Here is a 22,167-nt window from a genome sequence, read left to right as displayed (position 1 = left end):
GCGCCCGCAGCCGGCAGCAGAGCCCCACGGATGGGCCTGCCCCGCGCGGGGGCCCCGCTCCGCGCTCCGCTCCGCTCTCAGTCAGACGGTAACCTCCGCCGCGACACGGTACCAGAGCCTGCCCGAGCAGCTCCAACGGCCCGAGCCCATCCAGCCTTGGCTATCGTCGCGGCACCGAGCCGCGTGAGCGAGCGAGCGACTGTCGCGCTTCAGGCCCCAGTGTTTCGGAATAATTGTCAGTGCGGTTCCCGTGAGCAGGTGCCTGAGGAGAAGGCCGTCTCCGCGGCACGCGCAGCGCACGCGTAGCGCAGCCAGCGCACGACTCTGGCCGTGCTCTGCTGGAGAATGTAGGTTAGTCTGTCACCCCTGCAAGGGGGAGGGTCGCGGCGCGGGTGGGCCGGGGGTCGGCCTGGGCTGTGGGCAGGGCAGGGCCGGGCCCGCCCGCCTTGCCCTGGCCTGCTGCGATCGATGGCGGTGTGCACCCTACCGCTACTTCGACCCTGCGCCCTTACTCGCCCTGTGGCTGCGGGTCCTGCTGCCCGCCCTGCGCGCCCTGCCCGCCCTGCCCGCCCTGCCACCTCGTTATGTAACTGGACTACTGCGCTGCCGGCCGCCCTGCCTTGTCGTCCGCCTGGACGGCGTTAGCGTTACGTAAATTAGATATGATTATGTTATTGAGTGTCAAGGCGAGCCGAGCCGGGCCCCAGCCGGGCCGCGCCACGCAGCAGGACGGCGCGGCGTGGCGCAAGCCCCGCAAGCTTTGGCAGAGGGAAGGCCCCACGCCTTGATCAGCTGGGCGGACGCGCGGCGGCCGAGCCGAGCCGCGCCGAGCTGCCGGCGCGGCGGCTTCCATGACCTCGAACTGAGTGCCGCGGACTACGCCCAGCCCCGCCTAGAGCCCCGGCTAGAGCCCCGGCTGTCCACTCTCTGACTGTCCCGACTGTGGGGGGTGCGGCCTCCGCCGTATCGGCAATTGGATTTGTGGATTATTTGCTCCAAGGACGGCGCCCTCGCCTCTGGTTGCTGAAAGTACGTAGAGGCTTCGTGCCGAGTGGCTCAAATCAAGGTGAAGGCAGCTAAGTCCTCTTTCCTCAAAAAGTCCTTCCTGTGCGCCGAACCTCAAAGTCGACTTTGCCCAAAGTCCCCCTGTGTGTTCCGCTAGCGGCGGTGCGAGCCAGAAGAGGAGCCGCGCGTGGAGTTTTATCGCGCCGCCATTTAAAGCGACGCGAGGTGACGTGTGTCGCTGCTGCCGACACGCGCCGGCCCGACTTCCTTCCTAGGCAGCGGCAAACCCGTCGCTGACCTCCGGTCCAGTTCTGGGCCCAGGCTGGGGCTTGGGGCCACTTCCTATGGGCCTTCAAAAGTCGACACGACCAGAGGCATGCAGGCGAATGTTGGCGCTCTTAACCTGCCCCACATTGCACCGAGTGATGCACCTTCCCGCACCTTCCCCGGCCCCGCCTGCGCCTCTGGCCTGGCGCTCCTCGCGGCGATTCGGCCCCTGGAAAATGTGTGACGCTCCTACCCCCCACTCCCCCACCCGCCCCTCTTACCGACGCCGTATGCAGCCGCGCAACGGAGGTGGAAGTGGCGGTGTAGTAATTGTGGAGGGGGGAATGAATGACTGCGAGTGCATCAATCAGCTGATGGCGTGGCAAAGGGGGAGGGGAGAGTTTTGCGCGTCCTTCCTGCCGCTGCTGGGAGTCAGGTGCGTCTCGTCTGACTCTCGGGCCGTTTTCTCTCCCTCATTGAATTCCGCACTTTTTCTGATGTGCTCGTGCGTCGGGGAATCGAGCCGTTTGAATGATAATATTCAGCAGACGGACGAGGCCGCCGCCGCCGTCGCCATTTGCCATTCAAAGGGAGGCGGCCGAGGCAGCTGCTGTTGCGGCCGTTGCGGCCCGCGGCAAACTGTTCTGATTTCAAATGAGGCGGCGCGGGAGGGGAGATGAAAAAGTAATAAAACGGGAAAAAAACGATCGGAAACGGTCGAGATGGCTGGCTCGCGTGTGAGGGGCTTTTAAAAGCCCAACTCTCTACCTGAGGAACTTCCTAACGAGCTGAGAAGCAGCAGCGGCGCTCTGCGGGGGTGCTTGTCTATAGCGGGCGTTAATCCCTTGCGAGTTTGCACCGCCTTGGTAGAGTAGAGATCGCAGGGTGGGCGGGCGCGGTCACTTTCCCGCAGTTGGGTGGGGGCGGGGCGGGCGCCAATGTAGGTTAGGCCCGTCCGGCTGTCTGCCGCCGCTGCCGCCGTCGGCTGCGGGCCCGCCAGGCTGGCCTCGACCCTTGCCGGTGTCCGCGACGGCGCAACTCGGCGCGGCGCGGCTTGACTTGCTGCGCCAGGCTTTTCGCACGCGAAATTCCGCCGCGGGGGGCGCCGGGGCCCCGCAGCCCCGCGCCTACAGAATGTGGCGCGGCCTGGAATGCGATCGGTAGCAGCAGGTGCCACACCCCTCCCTCCCCTCCCCAGCCAGCGCTGCCGCCGGCGCGGCCCAGCCGGTGCATTCCAGTCCACAGCGCTGGACAGGCACAGGCTGGACGAGACGTGGAGCTGCAGCGCGTCCCGTCCCGTTGTGCTGCATCCAGTCTGCAAATGAATGAATGATTGAATGACTCTCCTCCTGGACAAGCCGAGGACCCCGGCGCGCTCACATCCGTGTCACACCTGCTGCGTCACTGGTGTGTTTTTCGTCCCGCCCCGCACCGGCCGAATCCGGTTGCGAGTGAAATGTGGTCGGTCGGTCGGTCCCCGCCGCGCAGCCCGACCCGGGGGAGGGTTACGCGTGAGCTTGCATGTGTTATTGTGGTGCGTTTCTCACCTGGTTTGTACTGCTTTGTTTTCCAGCACGTGGTCGCGATCCAGCAGCAGACCGCTCCGCCGGCGCCACCGCCGCTGCCGCAGCAGCCCCCGCAGCCGCCCAGCAGCCCGCCGGCCCCTGCCACGGCCGCCCCCGCGTCTCACGTGTCGACGCAGCCCCCGGCGCCCCCGGCTGACCGCATGTTGGTGCCGCTGATAGCCATCACGATGACTCCCCCTCGCGGGCCGACGGGAGCCCTGGAGAGGGCGCAGCCGCCGCCCAGGACGGAGGAGGCGGTGTCGCCGGCCACGCCCGCGCCCGCCCCCGCGGACCTGCCCCCCGCGGTCAGCCCCACCGCGGCCCCGACCGCCGCGCGGCCCGGGATGCACCAGCGCCAGGCCCGGCCCAGCCCGCGGAACGGGCATAGCAATGTGCAGGCCAACGGGCAGCCCACCCCCGCCAGCCAAGCTGCGCAGGCGGCACTGAAGCGCACCCCCAAGGATTTCATCTTTGGGAAAGTCATCGGGGAGGGCAGCTTCTCTGTGGTCTATTTAGCCAAAGACATTCATACCAATAAAGAATATGCAAGTAAGTGGCTTTACTCGTACATCGTTTGAAACAACTTTAAATTCGTATTCTCTCTGTACTTAACTGTGCTCTTTTTTTTGTTTTGTTTACAGTAAAAGTATGTGACAAGCGTCACATTATCCGTGAGAAAAAGACTGAATATATAAAGCGAGAGAAGGAAGTGTTAAATCGCCTGGGCTCAAACCAAAGTCCTGCAGCCCCTTTCTTTGTGAAATTGTTTTGCACATTTCAAGATACAGATCGCCTTTATTTTGTTTTGTCATTTGCGAAGAGAGGAGAACTTTTACCCTACATCAATAAAGTAGGGTCATTTGATATTGAATGTACAAGGTTTTATGCAGCAGAAATTTTAGTTGCTCTTGGCCATGTACATAGCTTAGGGGTAATTCACAGGTGTGTACCACTTGCAGTTAAATTAGACTGCTAATTTTAATTAAGTTGAATAAAATTTTCATTCATATCTTTCCTGTTGCAGGGACCTTAAACCAGAAAACATTCTCTTGGATGAAAATATGCACATTCTCATCACAGACTTTGGCTCAGCCAAGATGTTCAATGAAAGTGAGAAGGAATCTGATGAAGAAGAAAATTCTATGAGACAGAGAAGAAATAGTTTTGTTGGTACAGCCCAGTATGTTTCACCTGAACTGCTTACTGACAAATCAGCATCACACTCATCAGACCTGTGGGCCCTTGGATGTATTATTTATCAAATGGTTGCTGGTCTTCCGCCTTTCTGGGCAAGATCAGAATACCTTATTTTTCAAAAAATTCTTAAGCTAGAATATGAATTTCCTGATGGCTTCTCACCTAGTGCACGTGACCTTGTTGAAAAATTACTGGTAAGCGAGTTGGCTACTTTCTATCCTCTTCCAGTAGTATACCTGAGAACATTAACTCTAATCATATTTTTAATATTATCAGGTTCTGGATCCCAAGCAAAGATTAGGTGCCAATGACCCTCCTGGTGAGGGGTACCCATCAATACGGGCACATCCATTTTTCCAAGGAATAGATTTTAGAAAGCTCAGTGAAACCAACCCGCCTCCTATCTACCCATACTTACCTGGGACATCGGAGCATGAAGAACTGAGAAGTCACTATAGGGTAAGTGTCGTGTGCCTCTTTTATTTTGATCTTATCATTACTACAGTACATGAACATATATCAATCATCTATGGAAATGTATTTGGGCTTTTTAATTAAGATGCTTCATAAATTTTACAGGTACCTGATCATTTAGAACCTGGTCTTGATGATAGACAATTAACAAGATTATTAGGGCTAGAACTTCAAAATAATAGTAGTGGTTCAGAACCTGAACCTCGTAAATCATCTCCAGAACCCACTAGTGCCCCAGTAGTCAATGAACCTCAAAGAAAAATTAGCCGTGAGAAAAAAGTTTCTATTGCACCAAGAAAAAGGCACATTTCATTACAAGAACTTTCACCTGAAGATATTGCACAGAGATTAGAGAAACAAATGAAAGAGAATCAGTGGCATCAATTTACAGAAAACAACTTAATTTTAAAGCAAGGCCTGGTTGACAAACGAAAGGTAGGATCCCTGTACTGTTAATCAGTTGAAATTTTGCTTTGTGGTATACCTATGTTTGTAAAAATTCTAATTGGCTGCTGTTTTTTCATTTTCAGGGCTTATTTGCTCGCCGAAGAATGCTACTTCTTACGCAGGGCCCACACTTGTATTATGTTGACCCTGTTAATATGGTTCTTAAGGGTGAAATTCCTTGGAGTAAAGAGCTTAGAGTAGAACCCAAGAATTTCAAAATCTTCTTTGTACACACTGTAAGTATCACAAACCATTCCACTTCAGAAATGCTCACAGAACCTTTTCCCTGATTTCACACTTGATTGTATAACTTACTGGTTCTCATTGTTTCCTATTTTTTATTTTCCAGCCTAACAGAACATACTATTTGGAAGAACCCGAAGGGTATGCCTTAGAGTGGTGTAAAGCAATAGAGGATGTACGAATTAGTACATATGGTGTAGATTCATGAAAATGACTGCAGCAGCAGGATCTGCTTAGGAAAATTTGTTGCCAACAGTTCTTTATGAATATTAGCTAGGTATACCAATACCACGGACTGTTTTAAAATGAGTGATATTTTATTTTAATTGGTTATTATAAACCTATGTATATTCCCGGCATTTGTTAAATTGAAAATTTGAAATGTAGCTTAAATTTCTGAAGCTAAAATTCAAGACTAGATTGTTTGCTAATGTACTTAAACATTATTTTCTTTTCTCTCCTGTCCTATATACATTCATATATACATAGGTTTACATGCTGTTTGTTGAATCATTGAGCAAAAACAAATTGATTTTTTGCTTCCCAAAGTTTTGCTGCGGTCCCCTGGGTCCCCCAACTCCTCCCCTTTTTTTTATAAAAGACCAATACAATCTTACTAGCCAATTTATATCAGTATTATTAAATATTTTGTCAGTAAATGTTATTGTTGATTTGCCATGTAATTGCATTGTTGTAAATTAATTTATTTCCTTAATTGTAACTTGATCAATAATTTATTCAGGTTAATTATTAACATATTTGCTTGTTTTGTGCTGTTACCATATTATAAGTAGCTACACTTGTTTATCACATGTGGCTTGTAATAAATTCAATTATGTAATTGTTATTTATAATGAGAAGTTTGATTAAATGAGAAAGTGGTAGGTGTTAAATCTTAAAAAAAGCTATATTATTTTTATCCTATGCCCAGATAACTACCAAACTTTCTATGAATACAACTTTGCTTTAGTTGTGGAACTTTTGGTGTTGAAAATACCTGACACAGTTCAGCTATTGGACATTCATTACACATATATTTCATTTAATTTTAAATTAACACAGATTCACACATGAGACTTGAGATGTTCTTTTAATTTTGGCATGGTTGCCATATTCTCGCCACACTTAAAACAAACCAAGGGTTGCTTTAAGAACTTTTCACAATCACCTCGAGATGGTGTTGTTACTTTGCCTGTTTTCTTTAGACAATCCATCACCTCTGTAATGTTGAGTCACAAAATTAGTGAAAATATAACAAGTCAAAACAGCAAAGGCATTTTCAATCAACCTACTTGCAGAGTTCATAAAATGATCAGTGGTGAATGAATTGTAGTGTTTCTTGGTCTTTAAAGAATCAGAGCAAAAATCATCACTGATCACATGTAGATGTAAGTGATTCATGCTTGGTTCAGCATGATATCCGAGTCTGCTAAGGAAATCTAAAAGTCTTAAATGATTACGCAAGAGAACAGTAACATTAACATTGGTGTCACAGTACTTTACCTGAATTTATGCTTAGCATGTTGATTTTCTTGAGAAATTTTGCATCCTACTTCATGCATATGTTGCAGTAAATCCAAATGGTTGTCGGTAAGGGCTTTAAGGTTCGGAATTGGTATTTTTGGTAATATGAGGAAATGGAACTTTGCTTTAGGATACTTGTCTTTGATAACAACAACCTGATCATCATCAAGCACCTTAAGGTTAGGGTCCTCCATTGCTGTAATCAATCCGTTCGCCCAATGCCCAATGCCAGGCTTCTTGGCCTTGTTTCCAGCCTCATCCTCGCACTCACGTTTTACACCTTTCGACATTTGCCTAACAATTGATCTGGATGTCAGAGACACCGTCATTCAAGACAGAACACTGTGTTCACAGCAATTCTGAATAGTTGCAAGAGACACCCGCTCGCGCCAGCAGACGACAACGGCCACCGCCAGTTCTGCCAACAGTGCCAACATTAGTTCTCCCGCAGGCTGCCAACAAGATTAGTTGCCAAGATAAAAATGCTTCGTTGGCTTATATAATTGCATACATACTTGTGGGCTATTGCACAAATAATTGTAGTATGGAGCAACAGTAGGTCAAGGTTTCAAATTAAAAATGTGCTGATAACAAATTGATGTTCAATATATCTCATTCAGTCCTCTCCTGAACTGGTATTTTAAGTGATTTAATAGACCAGATTTACAATTAAAACTCTTTACAGGCTCAGCAAAATGCAATAATACATGATATTTTACAAGAGTGCATACCCAAGTCTGAGGGTCACAAGTGTTGTCAAAGAAATGTTTGCTAATAAAGAAGTAGCTTGTAGCACATATTTTAATAAATGAAAAACTGATACACAACAGTAGCAATTAACACAGACAAGAGTATTTTTATGCCTGTCATAACATCTCCTTTTCATTGAACAGTACACATGAGTATTCCAATTAAAACATGACAATTTCAAAGGACTCAAATAATTACAAATCATTAAATTCAAATTTTTAAAAATGAAACTGTTCCACTTTCCTTCACAAATGAATGGGTTTACAAACAGAACCTGCTGTGTTTGTCCCAGTTTGCTTTTAAAATAATGTGACAGAGTAGCCAGCAAACATCACATTTTAAATTGTAATAACTACACAATGATCTGGAGTGGGACAATTCCTACATTGTGAATCATTTTGCTAGTTTGGCCTACATTTTTACAACTTCTTCCTTGGTACATACAGAATCTTAGTGCTCTTCAGTGATGACCATGAGTGCCTCTTCCAGTAAATACTTATAGCAGTGAAGGCAGCGAGCATAAGTAGTGCCTAATAGACAGAACAATCAGCATCAGCATTTCAGATGTTAAAAATATGTCAAAGTGTACAAGAAAATGGAAATCTACTCACCTTCAGGCCTGTCTTTTTGCGTTGATCATGTTCAGGCTCTGAACACCACCTCAGGAATGCAGAAACATCCTTTGCAATTTGACTGGCAGAGGCAGGTGTGCCATCACCAAACTCGGCAGACTACAAACAGAGATTAACAAAATTAACACATACTCTCGAACAAGAATAATTTCCTACAAAGACATACAGTATTCAGAAAGAACGAAATGAATTACCTCTGAGTAAATAGCCTGTGCCATACCAATAGCACCACCCATGAAGTAAGGGTTAAAGTGCTGGCCTTCTTGCAGAACCACCCCAGCAGGAGCTTCACAGTAACCCGTCAGAAGAGAGAAGAGGTAATCCTGAAAATGAATTTCTTTAATTAGTGAGAGAGTCACAATATTGGCACACTATTTCATAAGAAAGAAATTACACAGAACCTCTCCTCCATGGCGAGCAGCAGCAATAAGGGAAAGATCAGGAGGGTAGGCTCCATTGTTAGCAGCACGGGCAGCATTTTCATTGGGGTATGGGCTTGGGAAACGATCAGCTGGTTTGCCAGGCCTCTTGAACATTGCACCAGTGTCATCAGGACCATCTTCAACCTTTAAAAAATAAATACCAAAGTTGGAAAGAGTCTAAAGAGTTAAATAAAAGGTACACAGCATTAAGTATAGTCACCATGATTTCAGCAGCCTCTGCCTTGACTTCTTCTTCTGTGTGTGTGACACCAATCAATTCTCTGTAGCGGACGTATTGCATGCTATGGCAAGCAGCACAAACTTGCTTGTAGACTTCATACCCACGGCGCAAGCTTCACAATTAAAACATTATCAGACAGAGTTTCTTCATCGTTAAGAATAACAGAAAAAAATAATTAAATGAATTCATGACGTACCTTGCATGGTCAAAAGACCCCAGAAGTCCCTTGTGTGGCCAATCCTGCTCAGGAGGATGAAGGATAAGATCCTTTGCTTGGACAGAGCGGTCCAGAGTGTACCAAAGAGCTGCTACACCACCCGCCAGCACTCCAGCTGACGTGCACAACTGCATAATTTAACAGAAAATTAGAAGGGCATTAGCTTAACGAATGCATCAAGCATATCTTGAAGTTTGAATGAAGTAGGCTTTTACCGCTTTCTGGCTCTTAGTCCAGGTGCTGCTAGAAGAATATTTATTAGCCTGAAAAGAGAAAATGAAATATTATAATTGAGTTAATTTGGGCAAATAGAAAACCATCCTTAAGATAGAAGTGTTGTCAATTTCAGAGTCACTAGGCTACACAAGAAACTCTTCATTCTATCAAACTACCTTGAAACAGGACAATTGATCAATACAGTAGGGGAAATAAGTCAAAACATTTGTGAAAGCAAGGAATACAGTTGCCTCACAGGGGAGAAAATAAGATTCTCAGTTGATCAGGAATGAAGGACAAATGGAGCCAAGGCACATAACCTTTTCGGAACTAAATTGTACAAAAAATAAAAATTTCTCTGAGTTACTGAAGTTAAATACATATCAATATAACTCAAAGACTGAGACAGTCAAATTCAAGCCAAGGAGTAGGGTCTGTCTTATTTTTCTGCTAAATCTGGTGGACAAACCTAACCTATACTTTGACCTCCTGGATACCTGAGATGCAGACAACACTATTGAGATGATGCTATGCACACTATGTAGGAACTGCCAGACATGGAAAATGAACTAACGACATGCCAGAGAGGAAAACTGAAGTTCTAAATACAAAGAGATGTTATTTCAAACAAGATTTCGTAGTAATTACGTGAAACTACAAAAGTCTTCCGACAGATGAGAGGTCGGGGGGATAGGGGTGTTTCGTGGTAAACAATCGAGGAAACCCGTTCAAAATCCACCAAGTTGAATAGCATGAAACGAAATAGTAAAATAAGTAGGTAACTTGTAGTTTACCTGTTGCAAAACGATTCCATGATTAGATTTTAACAGTCCAGCTCCGCAAATTCGCCTCATACACGCCGCCATCTTGAACAGAGGTTGCAGACAGAAGGGTCAAATTATGATCAAGAGGCAAGTACACAAAATTTGTGGCGATATCAAACGTTGACAATCATCAGATAGTAAATCCATTCTAAAATCTTATTACATTCAATAGTAAAGATGCCAAGGCGTGAAAACGGGGAAGAAATGACGAGATGTGGGCGAAAGTAGCACTTCGCAGTGGAGCACTCGTTTGATGTTGGGAGTCTCCACATACGCGGCGTTGCCGGTTATACTTACATACGTTGTATGGCCCTGGTCCCCTTCGGCGGTCACCGACATTGAATAAAGCAAGTTTGCGTCACTACGGTTTTATTCATAACTTTGAGTGATTCCCTGCGTACTTTTGGTTCCTTCAGAATTTAGATTCAAGAGTTTCTCAGAAACTTCATCGATAACCTGATGTTGTGAAGAAAAGCTAATTCAAATATCCCGCTTGTAGTGTGTACCCCTACTTCCGATATTTCATTGAAATCAATGGAGGTGCAGCAGAATAAAACAATAAAGTGGTCTCTAAATCCGACAACTGCATTCATTATTAGGTTCCAAAAGTGAAATGCAAGTTGATTTCGAATCAAAAATTAGTATCGCTGCCTTGAGTGTAAATGTTTCTTTTGGTAAAAGAAGAACACGAAGAAAAAGCTACAGGAAGAAAACACTCAAAACCGGCAACGCTGCGTGGCTTTTCGTTCATTCGCTTGTGACATCGGCATCGGCGAGAAGTTCAGGTCGAATGTAGACGAGAGGTGTTATCCGCCGACATTAGAGGAATCCTGCGTTAAATAAAGTTTCATCAAGATGAATTCGGGTATGCCCGAGCTGGGCAGTAAAATCAGCTTAATATCGAAAGCTGATATTCGTTATGAAGGCCGTCTATTTACCGTGGACCCCCAGGAATGTACTATTGCGCTGGCTAGCGGTAAGTTTCTCGTATTTGGGATCGTAAAATTTATTTTTAAAATTCTCGTTCTTAGTTCAGATTTATGAGTCGAGAGATGCATTATGCTTGAGGGGACTTGCGCCTTATGTTGTTTTATGTAATATGTGATAGACGTCCTCAGTATTTCATTCCGGCGTAAGCCTAGGCTCGGCTTCTGTCAAATGGAGCCGCTGTTGTTTGTGTTCCTTTTACACTGGTCCGTTATCTCCTTCAACTCGTTAAGAAAGCTCAGCTTCGTTTAACTTTTCATTTCCCTACCTCGTGGATTTGTGCATATATTCCGTCCTTCACCGCGACATTTTCAGGTTAACCTCTTTTGCTTTCTATTGCATCCCCCCCCCCTCCCCCCTTCTCTTCACTCTTTCTTTATTTGAAGTTCTGTACGCGTTCGTCTTGGTCTCTCGACTAGTTACCGTTTCGGTGCGCTGCAGTTTGATAAAACTCTCCATTTACTGTGGAGTTTTCAGTTTTAATTTTTTTCATATCCTAATGGTATTGTTTTGTCATCAGTTCGCTCCTTTGGAACTGAGGAAAGAGAGACGAAGTACCCAGTTCCTGCTCAGAATCAGGTCTACGATTATATCCTCTTCAGAGGATCAGACATTAAGGACATCAGAGTAGTGAATACTCAGCCTCTCAATGATCCTGCCATCGTCCAGGTAAGATACACTATCAATCACCTTTTGCTTCCATCCTTCATGTAAGGCATAGTTGGAACCTGTATCTTGCCAACCTTAATGTTCCCAAATTCGCATTCCCATTCATCAATGGCTAGATATTCACAATCTTCAATCCACATTCCTTATTCTCGCTATACTTAACCTTTATATCACTACTCTCTTCAGAAACGGGAAATTTGCCATCATACAAATGATGAAATTGGGAACTTATTGTAATTGTTTTGTTGATCTCCTTGGTGTCTTTTTGACTTTAGTTTGGAACTTTGTTCTGTCATCCTGTAAGGGCTGCGGTGTATCTTTATCCTCCTCTTAGATCATTGAATATTAATGATGTGTTTTTTTCTCTCCTGATTGGCTTCATGTAACTCTTCGCTGCATTGAAAATGAAAGTCTGAGGTAATTAATTGGTTTTGTGACCTGTAGTATCCTGGGCTCCTTATTATCCATTAGACTGTGTGCTCATTCTGCTCATGTCCACTATTGTTTAATTCTGTACCACACTGTTTGTACTATGACCTGCCTAAATTTTTAATTTGATTTACAGCTTTCAGTTCCACCAAGCCTTGGTGGTTCAGCCAACTTCCCTGGTCAACCCTTCCCTCATCCTGTACTGGGACACATCGGGGGACCTGGACCACTTGGTCCCTACCCTCAGTCAATGGGACCCATGGGCGGTATGTCAGGTCTCGGTGGCAACATAGCCCCTGGTGTAGGGTTGGCTTACGATCCCCGCTTGGGCAAGCAGAGTGAATTGGCTGCACCTCTCCCAATGGGTGACAGTATGCAGCCTGCACCCTCTGCTCCTATTGAGCAAGAAAGTCATGGTATGTAAATAGTCTTGTTTTTGGCATGGCTTTGCACGCTTTGAGTTTGGTATGTACTTTATCTTGCTTATGCTTTCCAATTCTTCTCTATTTTGCCATTTAATCAAAGCTTATTAATTTGCCTGCCATGCAGAAACAAACTGTTTGCTATCTTGCTGCTATTATTTAATTCTGCGTTTCCTTACTTCTTTAGGTTTTGTGCTACATGCTTGCTCATTGCTTGAATTCTGAGTGAAATTATTGTATCTATTACTTCCATCTTTACACCTTCTCATTGATCTTTCCCTTAATCCTAGATCTCATCAGTGGCTCACGCTCATCAACACCAGGGTTACTTGCACGCAAGTCTCCGACCATGGATGCTGGTGTTCAGTGCTCGCAGCCTAAGGAGGACAAGAAACCTCAGAACCGTGCTGTGCAACCACCCAACAGAGATGGAAGGCCCAACCAAAACCGTGACAGGCGAGGTGGTGATTATGAGCAGAGGCCTCAGTTCCGGAATTACAGGGATCCCCAGCAACAGCATAGGGAGCAGAATGATTACCATGATAGAAATCAGGTAGGTGGTCGTTATTTTTCTTTTATCCATTGGTTGTGTCAAGTTTTTGTTAATTACCTAACTGATTTTTTCTTTCAGAGAGGCCAGCAGAACCGTGGCGGCGGGGGTTGGGTGAACAACAGGGGGATGGTTCGCACGAGAGGGCGTGGTCGAGGCGGGCCAAACCAGAACTTCCAGCGAGCCCCTGGACAACAGACTCAGCAGCAACAAGGACAGCAGCAGCAATCTGCAGCTGGCAATAATGCACAGGCCCAGAAGAAAACTTTGAAGTTCGAGGGAGATTATGACTTTGAACAGGCCAATACCCAATTTGAAGAGCTGCGCAGCAAACTGGCAAAGGCCAAACTGGGTAAGTTGACCTTATCTTACTTCTGTGTTCATGTTTTAATATGATTTTCAGTTTTCATTATTCTTAATTTCTTTTGTAGATGCTGACCAGGCCCAGATCAAGGTGAATGGAGAAGCTAGTAGTGAGAAGAAAGACGATTCTGGTAATGAAACTGGTGTGGAAATCACTGAACCAGAAGAAGAAAATGATACTTTCTATGATAAGGCCAAGTCCTTCTTTGATAATATCAGCTGTGAAGCTGTGGAGCGGAGTAAAGGGTTAGTACTCCTCTTCCCTCACTGCATGATTACCTGGTCATGGATGTATGCTCTGTGAATTATAACTTAACATGGTTCTAAAATCTTTTACATTGCAGACGTTCCCAACGGACTGACTGGAGGGTTGAGCGGAAACTTAACTCTGAGACCTTTGGTGTTGCTTCTGCGAGGCGCGGAGCGTACCGAGGCAGAGGCTACTACCGCGGTGGTATGGGAGGTGGCCAATACCGAGGGGGCTACCGTGGAAACTACAGAGGAAACAGGGGCGGTTATAACCAACGATCAAACCAAGGAAATCCTAACTCAACGCCTGCCAATGTACAACCCCAACCTGCAGGTAAGGCGCATGATGAAACAGTGATGCTTTTCGTCAGGTTTTTTCCTTGGGTTATTTTTAACCGTTCTTGATTTGTTTCAGGGAAGTAAGACCTTCAAGTGCACCCAGGACTGCTTACTAGGATTTTTTTTCTTAATTTGCCGGTGGCATATCAAGAGGAAACGGGGCCAAGGATGTTTTTATTTGCGTATTTGACTGACATTTTCCGTGCACTTGATGAAGTAAGCAGGATTGACAACAAGTGGAATGAATTGAATTGTATCCAATCATGGAAGAGTAGGGCGGTGCAAGTGGAGAAGTGAGGTTGGTCCTCTAATGTCGGCTCCTTTGAGTTTTTTAGTTTGAGATATTCCTCTTATTTATGGGTCTAAGCAGTCAACCTGGGTGTCAGTACGTAATGTATTACAAAATGGTAAAATTCGAGGGTCTCAGGTACAGTAGACTGTCCAGGCTTGTGGAAAGATCTGAAGATTCATGTATATTGGTGTGATTTGTGCCTGACAAAAATTTCATTGAAGCGTCTCATTCAAAAGTTGTTGATGTCGTTTATGTACCTGTTGGCATGGTATTTAATTTTTTGTCCTTGCCTATCTGTTAGCAACTGCCTACCTGCACTTTAATCAATATTTGTATTTAAAGACTTTAGGTAGGGCAATTCTGTATGTAAACCTGTCATTCTAGAATCCCTGTACAGATCAAATTTATTTAGGCCAAAGACGTTGTGCTTGATGTGAGTTAGAGGGAGAATTTTATGTTTTTGTTAACAAATGGAAGTTTTTTAAGACCACCAGACAGGAACTATATGAAATTGGAAATAGCTGTTGGAATGTATGAAGACTACATTTTTGCTTGTAGATGCAAGGAATGTTTCATGTAGATATATTTTGTTATTTTTTTATGTGCATCATGGTTTTTGTGACACCCAAGTGGTGACAATCGGAATGGAATGGTTTCATTTTTTTTGATTAATTTATGCCAGTCAGCATGTCGAACCGTGATGGCTAGACGCACAGTGTGATACTTAAACGAACTATTGTAATTGTAGATTTTGCTATAGACTGGCACTTGGCTCATCTTTAGTTCATTAAACATATTAGCATGAAAGACTAAATAAAAGAACAATTGTCATTACATGTAATGCTTGTTTAATCCCTTCCATGTTTCTTAGCTCTAACTTTCATTTGTAACTGTCATTCACTCAAAATTTGTGACTGATCTCTAATTGTCAGTGGGAATTAGAATTAATCAAAGTGCTGTCTTACCTGTCCTTTTTATTGTAGATCAGATTATTGATGGAATATTGTAAACTTTGGACTAGAAATTGTGCATATGGAAGTTTAGTATCTCTTTTTTTAGATATAGTATATCTTGAGCATGTGCTTGTACATCTCAAGTCTTATTTTCATATCGACTTCGACTTTCTGGATCAGTTTGACTGAAATGTGCCACATGTATGTGTTACCTTATGATTTTCTAATGCATTGTGAAGGTCTTGAATATTTGTGGGAGGGAATAATGAAATGAAGGTTTATATTGTGAAGTTACAAGGTCGAGATCTAGTGTTAATTATGAATTTGTGGTCTTTCTGTTTTAGCAGGAATAATCCATACTTGCACTTGTGCCTAGACAACGTGCAAATATTGCCTGCAATTAGTTGGCTGCTTTTTTTATGCTGTAATTGGCAGGAGTCAGGAGTGGTGGATGTAATTCTGCTAAATTTTAATGTTTATTAGCCTTCTGACCTCAACTATTTTTGGGCTGTGGTGTGTGGAATGTACGCTCTTGAAATGACATGCCCTAGCTCTGGTACAAGAGTTAACTTGCATTCATGTGACGGAGTATTGTTCAGCTGATAAATTGTGGGCAAAGGAAGGTGATCTCATTGTCAGCTATTTTTGGAGAATTGTTAATTCAAGGTTTTGAGCCTGTCCGCGTTGAAGTTTGTGCTATTTGGCGTATTATGAAGTTGAACTTGGAGCACTCATAAGTCTACCTCGCATATGGCACATTAGCACTGGGATTTCCAATCAAGTATTGTACCTCTTATCTGTCCATGTAGTGCTGTCATTTAGGTAATGCTGGAGTCCACTTGTTGGGCATATGTGTTGATCAATCAACGACGTTATCTGATTAAGATGATGTCACATTTCGGCCATCAATAAAGAAATTGTCTGAATCAAAAACTGTTCATTGTTTCTCCCACTGCGGTGCATTTGTTTGTCAAACATACTTGGTGACTAGTCTTGATATTTTTGATCGATCTGGTATTTGGGCTGCAAACAACTCTCCTGAATCCAGGACCCAAATTGAACCGGCGGGTGCTCTGCGTATCATGTGCAAGACTGCTTTAGCCGCGGCCCGCGTCCTGGTCAAACAATACCTGTTGGTTTTGTGTCATGAAAGGATCAACCCATATATTTAGAACTATGCTTACGACTGTCGCGGCGTCTCTCCACCGCCACCTTTGGACTGGTCGCTGTCAGTTTGTCCGCAGCAGAGCCCCACAACGCGCACACCAGTCTTGCCAGAGTGGCCCTGTTCAGAACGAAATGGTGATTACGATATTCCCCCGATGCAACTTGAAGACTGGAAGAATTTTGCGACTGAGCAACTCCATCTGTTTCACTAGGAAAACGGATCAGAAAATCAGCGTTCATGATACCATCGTAAAAGGCTAGTACGAGCCCGACAACCAATAGCGATCGCGGTCGCAAATCCATCAGTCTGAACAGGGAATACCGATGAGACGAAGCCAGAGTGCCCCCTGTCCTCGCCCCTCGCTTGCCTGGAAACTTCTCGTGGCGCCTACGACGCCGTGCTCCGCCGCGCAGTGGGCGGGGGAGGCTGCGAACGGCTGAAGCCCCTCCACCCCCGCGTTGTTCACCACCACGCCCCCGCAGTAGCCGCGGTCGCGCCCCATGAACGCCATGGCCAGCACGCAGCCCCTGAGGACGTTGGTCTGGGCCGCGCCAACAGGACGGGCTGGTCTCGAGCGCCGGGTGGATAGGCACGACCGTCTGCTGGCGCGCACGGCGGGCGTGCCTGCCACTCAGGCGCCCAGCGCTCGCCCGTCCGCTCAGCACGTCAAAGACACACCCAAGGCACGCGGCGCCTCTCACCAGGTTCACGTTGACGTCCTGCTCCCAGTCCCCAGCGGCGCCCAGCAGGCGCGGGTTGTTGAACATGATGTCGACGCCGCCGTACCGCCTGATGGTCTCCTTGAACACGTCTGTCGTTCACGATTAGGTAGGTATGCGAGACGCAGGCCCACTTTCGGCCTCGGGTGAGCTGCACGTGCCTTGGAACTGCCTGGAGCAGGACGTGTCCGCCTGCATGAACACGGCCCTGTCCGAGCCGTGGTGCGAGCACAGCTTCCCGGCCGCCTCCAAGCCCGCCTCGCAGTGCGTCCCGGTGATGACCACGGTCTGTCGCACGCGAGGTCACTCGCCATCTGCCCATGGGTTTCTTCGCATCCATCTCAATCTCAGAGATCCTCTGCTCGTCACTTTCGCTGTACCTCGGCGCCCTGGCACAGCAGCTCCTGCGCCACGCCGAAGCCGACGTTGGTCGTTCCCTCGGTGACGAGCGCCACCTTGCAGTGCGGGTCTAGGAGGTCGTTCGAGTCGGAGCCGCCCTGGCTGCAAGTTGGATCAAAAGAGAGGTTGTAGAGGCGAGGGAATGGGGCTCAACAGCTTGCGGTTGTAATCGCTTGCTACCCAAACCCACCAATGCAGAGGCGGGAAGAGTGAACGGATGCAATGCTTCAGCCTCACAGCCCCAGCGCGGTGAAGTGCATCGACTGCTCTTCCACTCAACAGCAGTGCCGAGGCAAACATGTTGCTCCTCCCGAGCATTAACATGTCGCGTATGAAAAGTAATTTACAGAGAATTTGGTGCCAACAAAACGCAATTCTACTTTGTTTCCATGGTTTTCACGACAATATTTAATTTTACTCCAAGTCTTACACTGAACGGGGTTTGGGGTGTGGGACAGATGGCCGGGTCGGTCAGTCGTCACTCAGCAGCTTTTCCCTCAGCAGGGGCCGGCGGTGTGGCGGGACCAGCGGGCTGAGCGCGGCGACCAGCGCCTCCCGGGCCAGGCGCGGCCGATGGGGCAGCTCCCCCAGGTGGTGCACCCACACATGACCCGCGCGGTCCCCGGACAGCAGGCTAAGCCCGTCGCGCGCCCAGTCCACCCTGGTGTAGCGCACGGAGCGCTCGTTTGGCACCACGGCCACGGGGCGGGCGGAGGCAGCGCGCCTGCCGACGTCCCACACCTGCAACTCCCTGCCCGACACCGTGGCGATGAGGGTGGCGTGCGACGGCGACCAAGCGGCCGCCTCCACGGCAGCGTTTTGCGGACTGTTGAGCTTGACGAGAGGCTCGTCCCAGCCGCGCAACCACAGGCACGCCGTCCAGTCCGCACCCGCCGTCAGGTACAGGTTGCCGCAGAAGGGCGAGCGCCGGATGGCGTAGATGGGGCCGGCGTGCGCCGTGGTGAGCGTGGGCCTGCTGGCGCGCTGGTGTACGTGGCACTCGGCCACCACGCCGTCCTTGGTGGCGACCAGGTAGCGCGTGCCGGGCAACAGGGTGACGCACAACGCGGACAGAACCCGCACCTCACAGGCGGCCGGGTCGGCTCGGCGCAGCAAGTCCTCGCGCTCCGGGTAGTACTGCACGCGGCACAGTGGGTACGACTCCCAGTCGCGGTCCAGGTTCCACTTGCACACCCAGCCGTCATCGCCCACCGTCAACACCTCCTCGGTGCTCGCCACGAAGTCGGTGTAGGTGAACCACTGCACGTCCCACAGCGGCGCGTACGCCATGGGGGCCTTGTCGCTGCGCAGCTGGCGCACGGCGCGCGGGTCGCTCGCGTACAGGGACACGTCCACGATGTACACCAGCCCGGACTGCACGCCCACCGCCAGCAGGTTGGGCCTCTCGGACGAGAAGTTCAGGGCCGTGACGGCGCTGCAAGAAGAGCTCGTTGATGAAAAGTCACACTACAACACGCGCATGTGTGGTTCTCCCAGCTGCGCTAGACATAGCGACCCACCTATCGAGCCTGTAGATGCGCTCGGGCTGAAAGGGATTCTTGATGCTCCAGCAGCAGACGAGACCGGTGCGGCTGCTGTCGGATAGGAGGTAGCAGCCATAGCCGGCCGCCAGGATGGTGTTGTCCTTGCCGTTCCACGCCACACCGGTGACAGGAAGCCCCTGCGTGTCCTGGTTGTACAGCTCGAACAGGCGCGTCACGGTGTACCGAAACTCGGACGGCTTCTGGCGCGTCAGCAGACGGGGGTGGCCGATGAAGATCTCCTGCGGACAGGCAGAGGTGACGGAGACGGAGATCACCTACCACCTACCATAGGCAGCCCCACCTGGCGCCTGCGCCAAGCCTCCACCCTCGCACCTGCCTACGGCGGTAGCTGTTGGACGCGAGAAGGCGCTCGCAGATGGTGGCAGCGAGGCGGAACTCCCTGGACTCGAGCAGGTCCTGGCTGGAGCGGAGCAGGCGGCGGCGCGGGGACACGGGCTGCTCGCCGATGCGGATGATGGTGGTGCGGCTGGCTGCCTCTCTCGCCGTGGCCGCCGCCAGCCGTGCCCAGCCGTTCCGCGCTCTGGCCGCGTCGTCAGCCGCGGTCGTGGTTGAGACACCAATGGACCTCGCCGAGTGCGCCGTCGTGGCCTCTCCCTTGGGGACGATGGCGTTGGAGCGGGCGGGCCCGCGGCCCGCCAACCTGCTGGCAATGTTCACCTGTGGACAAGCGAGAGGCACTTGTCAGGTAAGGAGCGGCTGCAGGCCGGGGCATGGGCGGACGCCGGGGCACTTGCCTTGCGAAATGTGTCATAGAGGTCCCACTCGGTGGCGAACAGCTGAACCGTGCTGCTGTGCACGGCCAGGGTCTGGGTGCGCTGCTTCTTGGTGAGCGTGACAGGCGTCTGGGCCTCGGCGTCGTGGCGGTGCCGCAGTCGGCCCTCGGCGTACGTCAGCCAGAAGTAGTGGCCGTCCTCGCGGCGGGACTGCGCGGCCTCGTCACCGGCGTCCGGCCCGTTCCACGGCAGACACTTGCTGGGCAGCTCGAACAGCCAGAACGTGGGCGTCTCCGCGAGGAAGTAGGTGGTGCGCGGCTCCGGCGCCGGCTTGTAGTGTCGGATGGCCTGCAGCGCCTGCAGGATGGGCGTGGGGATCCGAGGAGGCGGCGTAGACGCCGTGTCGTCAATGTCACCCTCCTCGGCGTCTTCCTCGCCACCGTCCTCCCCGCCCCCCTGGCTGCTACCCTCAGTACGATGCCCCGACCCGGCCGCCGAGGCGCCGGCCCCGGAGGATGGGGTCGGAGTGCGATCCTCTGGGAGCGCCGCGATATAGCTTTCGGTGGTTGTTCGTACGACCTGTAGTAATCAATCATCAACACGCTATGTTACTATCATAAGTTTTTTACTTTACGAATATTTTTAGAACCGGGCATGATGACCCCAGGTAGCAGACCTCATGTCAGGCGTGCTGATGGGATGGGTTTTGAGAGACCAACGGCGTATGGACCGCAAGCGAGGCCACCCGCCCGCACAGTACCGCCTGTAAAGGCAACACACCACAGTGTTGCGGGTTTACAAACCCGATCTGCCCGTAGTGCCCCTTATTGGATATGCGAACCCGCAACCCTGGGGAGCATTAGCCTTTACACTCGACACATAGGAGATAGGGGTCTGTGTCTGTAGGACTCTCGGTTATTATCGGTTATAAGCGTCCTTGCCTGTTCAGTATCTTGAAAAGTGAGATCGACAATCGCATCCTCCTCCTCATCTTCTTCGTCGTCGAATCCATTGAACACAAGGGGTAAGGGCGTCACATCTACGTCGTTTTCATCGAATATTCGAACATTTTCTCTCCTAAAAAGACACGAACAAGGGCGTTAAGTCGTATGTGCCAGTACAGTTGTCCCCACAATGAGCGTTTCACAAGGAGACGCTGGACGCTGCGGGAAAGGCCAACCCGCCGAGCCCCTGTGTGCTGCCGGCGGCCCGCCCCAAAGCGCCCAAGTGTCCGGGCGAGAGAACGTTTTCATGTCCATCGTGGCCCACGCTGGTGGGAACCTAGCGCTTACAGTCTACCTGATACGTGCTGATACGACGGGTATCGGCATCGGCTGTGCCGTGCATGTGTTGGGAGTAGGAAAATGAGTAATTACGGTGATAGTTTTGAATAAATTATGTTTCTCTTAGTTTTAAAGTTTGTGCAGAAGTGTCAGGTCCGTTTATGAGATGTGCGATTGCCATATGGTGGGACGTGCTACAAGGTGTAAGAGTGCACCATACACTGTACAACAAAGTGCTTATTTTTTAAAAATTTCATTACATTAATTAATGAAACGTGCAACTTGTGCTGTTTGATTATGTCGTGACATTACAACAGATCTCCAGGACGATACGTTGCTCTTATGATGGATCCCATTGACGAGAAAGATTAAGACGGACTATACTCCCGAAGATACAACTTTTGCCTTCCTTCTAAACAAAACGTTAGTTACAACAGCTGACCGCTAGAGGAAGCCATTTTTCTTTAAGAAGATAAGAAGGCAACACTTGAAACATAAAACCTATATTTGAGTTGTCATTTTAACCAATATTTTTGATTTTAGTAGAAAAAGAACGTTTTATTTCAGTGTTGGTGTGTTCGATTTCGCTATTTAAGATGAAATGGGCCAAAAATAGACTGACAGCAAAGCGTATTCTTTTCGTAAGGAGTTGGCCAACCTGTATATCAAAGTAAACTTCGGCCAACGGCGAGCATCCTGGAGTGTGTCCGAATTCAGCCACCGACCGAGCACCGACCGGTCGGTCGTCGAGCGGTCGGTGGCCGGGCCGTGGCGAGCCACTCGCTCCAAGCAGCTATGCCACCCTGTCCACATTGGGTTAACCGCGAACCGCGAAATCCTTTCGCGGGGGATGATCGTAGGGCGCGAGTCTTACGCGGAGGATCGTCGCGGGTCCGCCGCGGGTCCTCCGCGGGGGTAGTCGCGATCCGCAACCATCCCCAGCGAAAGGACTTCGTGGTTCGCGGTTGGCATTGCTGCTTGGAGCGGCTCGCGACCGGCCGCTCGACGACCGACCGCTCGACCACCGACCGGTCGGTGCTCGG

At 48.9% G+C, this 22,167-nt stretch overlaps 5 protein-coding genes across 7 annotated transcripts in view; 2 read left to right on the top strand and 3 right to left on the bottom strand.

The window, feature by feature from the left end:
- Window positions 1-6,052, top strand: part of LOC113204003 (3-phosphoinositide-dependent protein kinase 1) — a 27,967-nt gene extending 21,915 nt beyond the window's left edge. The window contains exons 1-8 of one of the 3 annotated variants that reach the window (XM_052270351.1): window positions 75-347; window positions 2,846-3,386; window positions 3,479-3,779; window positions 3,862-4,228; window positions 4,311-4,493; window positions 4,614-4,943; window positions 5,039-5,191; window positions 5,305-6,052. In XM_052270351.1, coding sequence (XP_052126311.1) covers window positions 2,999-3,386; window positions 3,479-3,779; window positions 3,862-4,228; window positions 4,311-4,493; window positions 4,614-4,943; window positions 5,039-5,191; window positions 5,305-5,406 — 1,824 coding nt within the window. In that variant the 5' untranslated portion in view covers window positions 75-347; window positions 2,846-2,998 and the 3' untranslated portion in view covers window positions 5,407-6,052. Of the gene's footprint in view, window positions 1-74; window positions 352-2,845; window positions 3,387-3,478; window positions 3,780-3,861; window positions 4,229-4,310; window positions 4,494-4,613; window positions 4,944-5,038; window positions 5,192-5,304 lie in introns of those variants that run through there. The other 2 variants (XM_052270350.1, XM_052270349.1) reach the window with 2 other exon arrangements.
- A 158-nt stretch (window positions 6,053-6,210) lies between these two features.
- Window positions 6,211-7,172, bottom strand: LOC113204005 (aprataxin). Its single transcript, XM_026418999.2, has 3 exons — window positions 6,702-7,172; window positions 6,491-6,624; window positions 6,211-6,417 (listed from the first exon to the last, which is right to left on the bottom strand). Exons 1-3 carry the CDS (start codon window positions 7,049-7,051, stop codon window positions 6,263-6,265), a joined length of 639 nt encoding a protein of 212 aa, XP_026274784.1. The 5' UTR covers window positions 7,052-7,172; the 3' UTR covers window positions 6,211-6,262.
- A 333-nt stretch (window positions 7,173-7,505) lies between these two features.
- Window positions 7,506-10,342, bottom strand: LOC113204004 (cytochrome c1, heme protein, mitochondrial). Its single transcript, XM_026418998.2, has 9 exons — window positions 10,188-10,342; window positions 9,995-10,066; window positions 9,200-9,247; window positions 8,964-9,112; window positions 8,747-8,879; window positions 8,506-8,670; window positions 8,299-8,427; window positions 8,084-8,203; window positions 7,506-8,002 (listed from the first exon to the last, which is right to left on the bottom strand). Exons 2-9 carry the CDS (start codon window positions 10,064-10,066, stop codon window positions 7,892-7,894), a joined length of 927 nt encoding a protein of 308 aa, XP_026274783.1. The 5' UTR covers window positions 10,188-10,342; the 3' UTR covers window positions 7,506-7,891.
- Window positions 10,343-10,761: 419 nt separating this feature from the next.
- LOC113204008 (protein LSM14 homolog B-B) lies at window positions 10,762-16,210 on the top strand. Its single transcript, XM_052270352.1, has 8 exons — window positions 10,762-11,000; window positions 11,532-11,680; window positions 12,246-12,375; window positions 12,822-13,084; window positions 13,163-13,433; window positions 13,513-13,690; window positions 13,789-14,027; window positions 14,109-16,210. The coding sequence occupies exons 1-8, from the start codon at window positions 10,880-10,882 to the stop codon at window positions 14,114-14,116; spliced, it is 1,359 nt and encodes a 452-aa protein (XP_052126312.1). The 5' UTR covers window positions 10,762-10,879; the 3' UTR covers window positions 14,117-16,210.
- Window positions 16,211-17,344: 1,134 nt separating this feature from the next.
- On the bottom strand, window positions 17,345-21,564 carry LOC113204002 (dynein axonemal intermediate chain 4-like). Its single transcript, XM_052270347.1, has 7 exons — window positions 21,437-21,564; window positions 20,783-20,918; window positions 19,863-20,420; window positions 19,441-19,785; window positions 19,084-19,346; window positions 17,754-18,998; window positions 17,345-17,665 (listed from the first exon to the last, which is right to left on the bottom strand). The coding sequence occupies exons 1-6, from the start codon at window positions 21,478-21,480 to the stop codon at window positions 18,035-18,037; spliced, it is 2,310 nt and encodes a 769-aa protein (XP_052126307.1). The 5' UTR covers window positions 21,481-21,564; the 3' UTR covers window positions 17,345-17,665; window positions 17,754-18,034.
- Between the last annotated feature and the right edge of the window lie 603 nt (window positions 21,565-22,167).

Source organism: Frankliniella occidentalis, unplaced genomic scaffold (assembly GCF_000697945.3).
Source record: "Frankliniella occidentalis isolate FOCC.00 unplaced genomic scaffold, Focc_3.1 Scaffold118, whole genome shotgun sequence".
Taxonomy (NCBI): domain Eukaryota; kingdom Metazoa; phylum Arthropoda; class Insecta; order Thysanoptera; family Thripidae; genus Frankliniella; species Frankliniella occidentalis.
Note: the sequence above shows the minus strand (reverse complement) of the source record. Positions and strands in the feature narration are given on the sequence as shown.

Excerpts from the sequence above, each read along its gene's own strand:
- LOC113204005 (XM_026418999.2), bottom strand. The coding sequence starts at position 7,051 with ATGACGGTGTCTCTGACATCCAGATCAATTGTTAGGCAAATGTCGAAA. Across the intron at positions 6,625-6,701 it reads CATGCTAAGCATAAATTCAG|ACTCGGATATCATGCTGAAC; the intron begins GTAAAGTACTGT and ends TTTCCTTAGCAG. Across the intron at positions 6,418-6,490 it reads TCATTTTATGAACTCTGCAA|AGGTGATGGATTGTCTAAAG; the intron begins GTAGGTTGATTG and ends TCAACATTACAG.
- LOC113204004 (XM_026418998.2), bottom strand. The coding sequence starts at position 10,066 with ATGGCGGCGTGTATGAGGCGAATTTGCGGAGCTGGACTGTTAAAATCT. Across the intron at positions 8,880-8,963 it reads GGGTCTTTTGACCATGCAAG|CTTGCGCCGTGGGTATGAAG; the intron begins GTACGTCATGAA and ends TTAATTGTGAAG. Across the intron at positions 8,204-8,298 it reads CACAGGCTATTTACTCAGAG|TCTGCCGAGTTTGGTGATGG; the intron begins GTAATTCATTTC and ends CTCTGTTTGTAG.
- LOC113204008 (XM_052270352.1), top strand. The coding sequence starts at position 10,880 with ATGAATTCGGGTATGCCCGAGCTGGGCAGTAAAATCAGCTTAATATCG. Across the intron at positions 11,001-11,531 it reads TACTATTGCGCTGGCTAGCG|TTCGCTCCTTTGGAACTGAG; the intron begins GTAAGTTTCTCG and ends TTTTGTCATCAG. Across the intron at positions 13,085-13,162 it reads ATTACCATGATAGAAATCAG|AGAGGCCAGCAGAACCGTGG; the intron begins GTAGGTGGTCGT and ends TTTTTCTTTCAG.
- LOC113204002 (XM_052270347.1), bottom strand. The coding sequence starts at position 21,480 with ATGGGATCCATCATAAGAGCAACGTATCGTCCTGGAGATCTGTT. Across the intron at positions 20,421-20,782 it reads CTTTTCAAGATACTGAACAG|GTCGTACGAACAACCACCGA; the intron begins GCAAGGACGCTT and ends TGATTACTACAG. Across the intron at positions 19,786-19,862 it reads TCTATGACACATTTCGCAAG|GTGAACATTGCCAGCAGGTT; the intron begins GCAAGTGCCCCG and ends GCTTGTCCACAG.